This window comes from Panicum virgatum, chromosome 7N (genome assembly GCF_016808335.1).
Source record: "Panicum virgatum strain AP13 chromosome 7N, P.virgatum_v5, whole genome shotgun sequence".
Classification (NCBI taxonomy): Eukaryota; Viridiplantae; Streptophyta; class Magnoliopsida; order Poales; family Poaceae; genus Panicum; species Panicum virgatum.
In genome coordinates, this window is record NC_053151.1 from 25,543,248 (window position 1) to 25,553,623 (window position 10,376).

The window sequence follows — 10,376 nt, forward strand, 5'->3', positions numbered from 1 at the left end:
CCGGTTAAACCGACGTTTGTGCTAATGTGCGTCGGTTCAACCGGTGAGTAGGTTTTTTCTGCGTTAGGGTTTTCTGCTTGACGTCTGGTTGCACCGGTGCTTTTTCTCCCAAGTGCATCGGTTCAACCGGCAAGTGTCTTTTTACTGATGTTCTGCCCGTTTGACCGGCGTATAGGCTTTGGTGGACGTCGGTTTAATCGGTGCCTTGAAGTCCATTTTGGGGTCTCTCTGGACAATTGCACCGGCGTTTAAATTGGATTTTGCCGGATCATCCGATGTGTAGCATCGGTTGAACCGACGCAGTTCAAACTGTTGCGTCGGATCAACCGGTGCTTGCTCTTGTTTGCTGCCGGCTCTGTGCGTCGGTTAAACCGACGTGGTGTCTGTGTGCACATCGGTTTAACCGGTGTATATACCGTGTGTGTCTTTTTGCAGCTACTTCTCGCTGTTTGCTCCTACGTTATTTTCGGGTGTTCCTAGGGGTGTTTTGTGTTAGTGTAGCTTCTCTATAAGTACTTTATATTTCACCTAGGATTTTAGGGTTGAGTGCGAACTCGAGATTTTAGGCCAATATTTCAATTGCAAGAAATTTTAATCGACTCCAATACACTCCTGGTCGCCTTTTCCCTCCCTCGCCACGTCGTCGTCTACCTCGCACCACGCTGCACGCGAAGCCAAACGAGCTAGTGCTGGTGCAGAGAGAATTTTTTATACATATAATAACAGAGGGAGAAGAGGGGGGATCGCAGCTAGGGCTGGGCATTCGGTGTAATCGGTTCAATCGGTTCGGTTTGCTCGGTTTTCATAAACTTCGGTTCGCAAAATTCAGAAACCGAAAGGTGCTCAGCAAAATCAGAAACCGACAGCTTCGGTCTTCGGTGCCTCGGTTCGGTTTCTCGGTTTAGCCGAACTATGGATGAACTTCCACCAGCAGATCATTGGAGAAGAACAGATCGATCCCAACAAAGACATCGGCAGTTTGGTACATCACGGAGAAGTAAATCGATACAGGCTAACAATTTTGGCATAAAGAAACAGGCTAATAGTCATACATATCACCCACGAGCCTAGAAGCTAACTCACAGATCGAGGCCGAACTTGGTTCGTTTGGTCTCACCGCCGTAGCTCCAGCATGGAGTGGATGCGTGGTGACCGGTGTCTTCATACTCTCATTCGCTGCTGCTCGGCGCTGGCTGCGGACGGCTCGTGCTGCTCGGCGCAGCTCGCAAGGCTCATGCCGACGCACAGCTCTCGTCGTAGCCTCGCTTGCCGAGATCTGCGCCGCCGCCGCCAAATGCGTCGATGCGGGAGGGGAAGACGGGAAGAGGATTACAGCTTGGTGGTGACAGCGGGGTGCTGGGCCTTCTCATTGGGTCCTTGAGTGGGCCGAGATGCTATGCTAGGTGGGCTCCGGAGGAGTTGAAATCGTAAACGTCTCAGCCCTGTTCGGTTCGGTTTGCTCGGTATATCGGTTTGCATGACGTAACAACCGAAGCCGAGCCGAACCCTTCGGTTCGTAAGATCTAGCAACCGACACCGAACCGAACAACCGAAAAAACCAATATTTCGGTTCGGTTCGGCTCGGTTCGGTTCGGTGATCGGTTCCCGGTTTTAAAGTGCCCAGCCCTAATCGCAGCCACCCGCGGATCTTGCAGCTCTTGGCGGCGCCCACCCGCGCTACATAAGGGTGACACCACCCCACCACCCCCACCGGGCGTCACAGCCACACTCGCACGGAGCCAGCCACCGCTCGAGCACCCGGACGGCCGCGCGTGGGAGCAGAAGCCATGGGCGAGGTGAGCGAGTCCGGCGACGACGCTTCCGCTTCTCTGCCGCGCCCGCGCTCGCCGCCGGCGTCACCAAAGGCGTCGTCGTCCTGATGGCTTTTGTTGTGTCGCGCGCTTTGCGCTCCCAGGAGGCCAAGAAGGAGGAGGCGGAGAAGCCCAAGGAGGCGGCGCCGGCGGAGGACAAGCCCAAGGAGGGCGCCGGGGAGGAGAAGCCGGGCGCCGGGGAGGACAAGAAGGAGGAGGCGTCGCCGCCGCCGCCGCCGCCGCCGGAGGAGGTGGAGATGCGGGTCTACATGCACTGCGAGGGGTGCGCCAGGAAGGTCAAGAAGATCCTCAGGCGCTTCGACGGTAATGCCGCCATGCCCGGCCGGCCGGCCGGCCATTTCTCTATTAGCTTATTAACCTCCCCTTTGCTGGGCCATCGGGTCTCCTCTCTTGTTCTCGAATGGATTTTTAGTTTCTGCTTTGGACTCTGCTAATGTTCTTGCGATTTCTGAAGTAACCGCTGTTGTTTTCTTTTGATTGTGGGAGGCAAGCAAATCTGTATCTGTATGCTCATCAGGTCTCTAACAGGCATGCTGGGATTGAGATTTCGGAATATTCTCTATTTTAAAAAAAGCAAAAAAGAAATCAGAACTCCAGATTTGGAATATTTTCAAGGTTATTTCGTAGAAGAATTAATGTGATTCATGGTAGGATTTCAAGGGTGGTAGGTGGGCTACGGTTTAATTAATCAGATTCGCCCAATTAATTAGATCTTTCGTTTTCAACTGCTGCAAACTGCACATGAATCCAGTTGATAATGCTGGGGAGAGTGACTGACTAGAGATCCGAATGACTTTTAGCTCCAGAAAAAGGTTTGGTAGATTCCAAGAGAATGACAGCCTTGGGCTTATGTTATTCAGAGCTCAAAAAGTGAAGTTGATTCCTCAGTCACCTTCAAATTCTCATACGGAGTAAGTTCCAAGCATGATGCATATTCCCCATGCTGTACTTGTAGTTGCTATCAAAGGGAACCTGAGATTCCACAGCTCAAGGGTTCAGTCTTCATGACATCTGAAATGAAAAACTCTGTTTCGGTACTGCAGGAGTGGAGGACGTGGTTGCTGACTCAAAGGCACACAAGGTGGTGGTGAAGGGGAAGAAGGCAGCCGCCGACCCGATGAAAGTGGTGGAGCGTGTCCAGAAGAAGACCGGGCGCAAGGTGGAGCTTCTCTCGCCGATCCCGCCTCCGCCGAAGGAGGAGAAGGAGGAGGAGAAGAAGAAGGAGGAGCCCGAGCCGCCGAAGCCGGAGGAAAAGAAGGAGGTGAATGAGACATTTCTCATTTGAGCACCTTGCCAAGTTCTTGCTGCATTGCAGTAGTGTTTTCTATGCTAATTTTCTTGCATCATAGGCTGATATCAGAATGTTTCCTTCTCTTCTTGTCTGGTCTTGAAGCCGCCTGTGATCGCCGTTGTACTGAAGGTACATATGCACTGCGAAGCCTGCGCTGAGGAGCTCAGGAAGAGGATCCTCAAGATGAAAGGTGCTTATTAGTTGGCTCCAATCAAATTTCCAGTCCTTTTCAGGCTTTCCATATATACCATCTTCATGTCCTATCTAGATTACTAAGCTTCGTGGATGCAATTAGTTCTGATGATTCAGATGGCCAAATCCTGTCGTTCTGATGAAATGATTTGAATCAGATCTCTTCATTCAAGTGAATAAAACAAAGTTTCTACAGTCAACAATGCCCCCAACCACCTGTCTGACTAAAAATCAACAAGATTGTTAGGCTTGTCAAAAATTTTACTGCTCCTTGTTGATCTGAATCACAGATTTTTTTTTTCTTATTCCTGGTTGTGCAGGGGTTCAATCTGCAGAGCCAGACCTGAAGGCATCGGAGGTGACAGTCAAGGGTGTGTTCGAGGAGGCCAAGTTGGCCGAGTACGTGTACAAGCGCACCGGTAAGCATGCTGCCATCATCAAGTCTGAGCCTGTCACTCCGCCGGAGAGCGCAGGGGATGACAAGAAGGCCAAGGAGGAAAAGAAGGCAGAAGGTGGCAGCGAGGAGAAGAAGGACGACAGCAAGGAGGAGAAGAAGGACGGCAAAGAAGGTGGCGGTGAGAAGGAGGAAAAGAAGGAGAAGGAGAAGGAGAAGGAGGGTGGTGATGCTGCTGCCGGCGACGAGAAGGATAAGGCGGACAAGGAGAAGGACGCAGCTGCCATTGCTGCTGCCAACCTCTACATGCACTACCCGCGGTTCGCATTCCCCGGTGGGTACTACCCGCCGCCGCTACCGCCGCCCGGGTATGTTTACCAGCCAGCCTACCCGCCGCCACCGGTGTATGCGCCGCCGTACCACCAGGCAATGGCTCCGCAGATCTTCAGTGATGAGAACCCGAATGCGTGCTCCATCGTGTAAAAAGGTAGAACCGTGGGGTCTAGAGCAAAAAGAAAATAAGAAGCAGGGGATGGAAAGAGAGAGCTGCATAATTTGGAGGTTGTCTTTGCAAAAAATTGCCCTTGGGCAAAGCAAATGGCAACTTGAAGAAAAGTACCAGGCTTTTTGAGGGGTTAGATCTCCATTTCTTTTCGTTTTGTAATCTTATAACCCTTTTTCACCTTTCTGGTATAAAGTAAGTCTGGTCAGTTTATGGATGTAATCTTTATGTAGAATTTTGCCTTGTACTGCCTCAGCTTCAGACTTTTATAAAAACTGTATTATACTACAACCATTTACCTTGGTTCCCTCTTTCTAGTCTTCACTTCTTTTACCCTTCTCTCTGGGAACAAAATAACTGATTCAGCAAAAAAACTTTACTTTACGAATCTGAATTTTATCTCGGTGAATGATGTGAAGGTTCTAGAGGTGGCTAGGGAGGTGGGACAAGTGCTTAGCATGTGCATATGGGGCATGTGAATGTGATGGGTCCATGGTGCATGGCCCAAAATCCGAGGTGGATTGCAGCTTCAATTTTGGTGCTCCCTGCTTTTTCACACTACAGAGCAGTACTCCTGGAACTCCAGTGGTAGCTCCAGCCTTGGAGTTTGCTCTGAATGTGAGGATTCTTTCCCATCATCATGGCAACATCAACTCTCACTCCCAGGAAGTGTGGCTCAAATGATGGAGGGTGGATGGATCCATTTCTTCTTTTTGCTTTTCATTTTTTTTGTAATCTCAACCTTTTTCCACCTTTTTGCTATAAATTATGTCTGGACTTGTCAGTTTATGGATGCTATCTTTATGTACATTTTACCTTCTATTGTCTCACTTTCAGACATAACTATATTATACTATAAATATTTGCCTTCGTCTCTTTTTTTTTTACCTCTTCTGACTTTTTTTACTAGAGACTTCACCGCATCTACTTGCACTTTGTGTATTTATGGATTTGCAGTTACTTCTATATTGTGCAGTTTATCAATTATACTCTACATTATGTAATGAGTCCAAATTAGCAAAGGAAGGTGTTCAATTTTGGTTCACTTACATTCGAAAGTTGACGAGCCCTCCACTTACAGAGGAAGGTGTTCGGTTCCCCTAACTTGTCCCAATTTATTTGTTCAATTCTGAACAAAAAAAGGAAGAAAGAAGATCTGGCATAAATTTATTCATACTTTATCTTTTAATATTTGTCTATCCTGATTCTTTGGGAATCATTTGAGTATTCTCCATCTAGTTATATGTAAAAGGGTGGAAAACGTGAGTTCCAAGTATTTGTTATGATTTTCCTCTGGTTATGAAATGATAAGTAGCTCTCCTACATATTTGAGACAAAAACATTGCTACTCTTATTATTGAGGGAACCATGTTAGGTTATATGGTCAGGTTACCGAGAGGGGTACATTCAGCTACTGCCATTCTGGCATCCATGACCAGGAAACTGGAGAGTGGTACTACCGCTTGATCATCTTGCTATGAACAAGATGAGATTTTTACTGTGTTTTACATTATTTTTTCTTTTATTGTTTGGTGTCACTTTGCTTGTTGGAGGGAGAAGCCATTCCCAACATCGCACCAAACCTGCTTGCTCTCGTACGGGCCAGGGCCCGGAACTCACGCACGGTGGCTCACGCACTTGCCGACCATCACTGGGTCTAGGACATCATCGGAGCGTGGACTGAGCGGGCTCTGCAAGAGTATCCCATACTCTGGGAACGCCTTCAAGGTATCAGCACACGGCCCTTTGCAGATTAATTCCTTCATTTGGAGATGGACTGTACTCTGCTCGCTCGGCGTACAGCGCCCTCCACCTCGGTGCGGCATCCATCACGGGAGCCAAGCTGGTCTGGAAGTCCTGGGCCCCACCTAAGGTGAAGCTCTTCATCTGGCTGGCACTTCTGGGCCGGCTTTGGACCGCGGAACGACGGTTTAGGCACGGGCTGCAGGTCGACGCGACTTGCAAGCTCTGCGACCAGGAAGATGAAACTTGTGATCACCTTCTTTTCCGCCGCTCCTTTTCGGGGCAAATCTGGTGGGAGATCTTGCAAAAGGTCAGCTTCCAAGACATCACACCACAATCTGGCTGGAGCCGAGAACCTCGGTCGTCTCGTTTGCTAAGTAGCCTCGAGTCTCTCTCTCCGAGGTTGTTTTGCTTTGTGTAATATAGCTCTTAAAATCGGGTTGGCGTCCTGGCACGCCGATGGGCATGACTTGTCACGCGTAGTTGTAATTCTCAAAACTCTTTTCTTCTTAATACTATGATGCACAGTATTCGTGAAATTTTTTTATTGTTTTGTGTATATATGGTACCCACATTGCTGGGTTGATATGGAATCAAGATCTCTGGCATTTTGAGTATCACGGTTTGGGAAATTCTACACATTCCAATGGACGCAGGTTACTCGATCAGTTGTTTTTTTCCGTTGACTATTAGGATTTTATTACAAGTGTTCTAAACCTTAACAGAATGCGTACTGAAATTATATGATGGAACATTGAACGCTGAAATTACATGGAAGAAAGATCATTTATTTCTGGGACAAGTACATGCATGCTTATTACCTGCTTTTTCATCAAGAAATTACTTGCAGTTGCAGGTAGCATGGTGCATGCAGTCAGTCACAACTCACAACCAGTGCACCCACCTACCCATTCGGATGATGAATCTGCTATGAGCTCAGTGGTCTCAAACCAAAAATCTGAAATCGTTGTTCAGAAGGGTCCTGATTCTTCAGAATCTACTAGTACCTCATTAGTGAGCGAGCCACGTGGACGTGCAGACTGCAGACTGCACGACATTGAAGCACATGATGATCGTTTTTTTTTCTGATATTCAAAGGAGAATCAGAGATGATGGTTGGTTGGTCGTCGATTTCGGCCCCGTTCAGTTCGTGATTTTGGGGTGAAAAGTTATTATAGCACATTTCGTTGTTATTTGACAAATAATGTCCAATCATGAACTAATTAGACTTAAAAAATTCATCTCGTGCTAATCGGTTAGACTGTGTAATTAATTATTTTTTATCTACATTTAATGCTTCATACATGTGCTCGAAAATTCGATGTGACGATTACTGTAGCAAACTTTTTGCCAACCAACGGGGCCTTCATGGGAGCTCGCATGTGGAAGGACACCTCAGCTCTGCAGAACTAACCACATCCGCAGACCAGACTGCCGAATCTGCAGCACGTTTTCCTTCAGTGGAACCATGCATTGCATTTCCATTGCACGGTGGGATTCTCTTAATTAGCAATACCATCTCTCCTGGACACCTGGGGCGCCATGGCATTCGCTCAAGTGGCTAGCTAGGAGTTGCTAAGAAGTGGCTGAAGCGCCAATAGAAGCCGGGGTAGGCCAATGCAATCAGCTTGTAATAAGGACATGTGTATACGCACTGTAGTTTGAAGCCCAGTAACTTTGTACGCATGGATTTGTTTGTGTAGCGTTGACTGGTCAACTCCGGTGATTGCATGGTCGTTGGAGTTTCGGAGGGGAACCCTAGCAGAGTAGCAGCCCAGCAGCTAGTAAGATTGTTTATTGATCCCGCATTTTGTTTTCGGATTATTAAATTATGCTACAATTAAAAAGAAAAAGAAAAATTGACACTGCAAGCAGTATAGCGGGAGCCGGGAGGCCCACGATTAAAAAGAAAAAGGAAAAAAGATCCCACAAACGAGGCCCGCTGTCGCGTTCTATTACCTGGGCCGCGGGAAAGGTAGCAGCCCACGCGCGGCTCCCCCCAGGGTCCATCGCCCGCGGGTCGGGCAACGCGCGGAGCTAGGAGCGCGGCAGGATTAGTACCACCTTGCTAGAGCACGGACCGAAAGACCAACTTATAAGCTGCTGCGCAGAAACTGTTACGTCTCTTCGGAGACATCCGATAAAATTGGAACGATACAGAGAAGATTAGCATGGCCTCTGCGCAAGGATGACACGCACAAATCGAGAAATGGTCCAAATTTTTTGAGATTTTGCGCTCCGGTCCCTCCGCCCTTGCAGATACGTCCCTGGATATTTACGGCCTAGTCCCTGGTTCCCTAGCAACGCTTCCCTCCGGCCTTGCAGATACGTCCCTGGCTATTTACGGCCTAGTCCCTGGCTCCCTAGCAACGCTGCAACTCTTCCAGACACGTCCCTGGAGACCCTGATTGTGCAAAATGGTCCTGGTTTTGTTATAGTGTCACAGTTACGGCCCTGTGTATTTGCGCTTGTGTCTCTCAGTGATATTGATATTTTCTTTACACTTATGCCCCTGGAGGTAAACGGTCTCGATTGAGATGGTTTTATAAGCAGCTGTGAGCCCCTGATATTGTGCTTCTAATATGAGAGAAATCCCCGTATACATTTCACGTCTCGCTTTGTGTTATTGAACTTCTTTTCCAAATAGAATTGATTGGCTTTAGTAGTACCTCATTAATATTATCCTTTGCTCTAGACTTGTTCTCTTGTACTATTTTTGTGACGTGATAACTTTCAAAATTCCCTACCATATTTGTAACACATACTTATCTCAAGTCCCACAAGAAAAGCTCACGAGGAGCAATGTTTCCATCCAAGGTGCTGCGAAATAAATCCATGACATAAGAACAAATTAAAATGTCCTCGCGTGTGCCCCCCATTTTTGTTCCCTCACGAGTCAAATCAAATTATCTTCATTAATGATTTGGGGCGTCTTATGTACGGCTTTCTTCCGTTGGACAAGTGGATTCCTCTTAGGTCCGCCCAATACATACGGATTAGAGGGTGAGCGGTTCCAATAGATTGATTTTTCTCTTTCTCCTTTCTCATCTTATAGGGAAATCTCTCATCACAATTTTAATTTATTGGGAAGATGTGCTCCAGCAGATTGATTTTTTCCCTTTTCCCTTTAATTCATGAGTGACCAAGATCTCCTCATGCATGTGGATCTTGTGGCTAGAAAAGAATGGATAGAAAGAGAGAAGGTGGAATTCTCCTTTAAAAAGAGGAGAGGGGAGGAAAATAAAGGGGAAAAGAGAAAATCAATCTGTTGGAGTTAAATTTTTTTCCCCTAAATCCTCTTTATGGCTAAAAAGTGGAAAGGGAAAAGGGAAAAATCATTCTATTGGAGTTGCTCTTATGAGGTATATAAACAGAGCTTAAGGGAAGAAAGGCCAAGAAGGTGAACATTTTCTTAAGGATTTTTTCACAAACATGGAGCCATACTCCCCCTTGGCTTTGTCGGTCGGGGAGACACAAGTGGACTGACTGAATTTCCAATTGTGTCTTGCACCATCAGTGTCGGTGTGGGCAAACAGGCTCGCCTCGAAAGCACATTATTAGCAAGGGTCGAGCCTCGAAAGCACATTAGCAACAGTATACGACAATTACTTTATTCTCTTTTCTCTCTCTCTGACAAACCCTTAAACCATGCAATCTCTTTGAGATTAATCTTCTGCATCTCTTTCAAAAAATTCATTCACGCTCTGCACAATCTTTAAAACTTGACACGCACAATGCAATGCAACTGCGGTCGACCTGCCCCCATTCCGATTTCCACGTTCTCCATCTCCTTAGCGTGTGAAACGCACAGTGTTTGACCATTCCAGTGGTCACCGAGCGGCACGCATCGTGTGTAGGATTAGTCGAGTACTGTAGATCTCTAATCGTGTGAATCCGGGCCCACCGAACACAGTAAGGGAGGTCGTAAAAGGCAGAGGCATATTTGCATGTCACGGAAACGGGGTGGAGAAAGAAAGAAAAAGAAAAAAAAGAGGAGACGTCACGCCAACAGCCTCTACGAGTCCTTAGGCTGACCACAGCGGAGGGAGTAAGAGCAAATTTGCTCCCTCCTCGTTTCCCACGCCCTCTCTGTCTACAGTGCCAAACAGTACATCTACAGTGCCAAACAGTGTATTTGCTCCTTCATTTCCTCCTTCCACTATGGACGGTCTTACCGGAATCGTCACGCTTCCGCCGATGCTGTGGCCCCACGCCGCCACACCTTATCCAGCTAACCCCAACCAACCGCCGAGCCTCCCACGAATCGCTCTCCCCACTGACCCTGGGCCCGACCGGTTCCGCGCCCAATGCGAACCCGAGCAGCACGGGCCACCACGGCCGACGCTGCCGCAGAGGATCCGAGCTCGCTCGGGGAGCCGCGCGAACCTGGACGCCCAGTCCGACGCTTTCGCAAGGTCGATG

At 47.8% G+C, this 10,376-nt stretch overlaps 1 protein-coding gene and 1 non-coding gene across 2 annotated transcripts; both read left to right on the forward strand.

Annotated features, from left to right (window-relative positions):
• The first annotated feature begins 1,635 nt into the window (after window positions 1–1,635).
• On the forward strand, window positions 1,636–4,522 carry LOC120682579 (heavy metal-associated isoprenylated plant protein 7-like). The gene is made up of 5 exons (XM_039964540.1): window positions 1,636–1,796; window positions 1,916–2,135; window positions 2,876–3,093; window positions 3,226–3,313; window positions 3,636–4,522. The coding sequence occupies exons 1-5, from the start codon at window positions 1,788–1,790 to the stop codon at window positions 4,190–4,192; spliced, it is 1,092 nt and encodes a 363-aa protein (XP_039820474.1). The 5' UTR covers window positions 1,636–1,787; the 3' UTR covers window positions 4,193–4,522.
• Window positions 4,523–8,075: 3,553 nt separating this feature from the next.
• LOC120684096 lies at window positions 8,076–8,178 on the forward strand. Its single transcript, XR_005679079.1, has one exon. It is a non-coding gene; the product is annotated as a U6 spliceosomal RNA (small nuclear RNA).
• The last annotated feature ends 2,198 nt before the right edge of the window (window positions 8,179–10,376 follow it).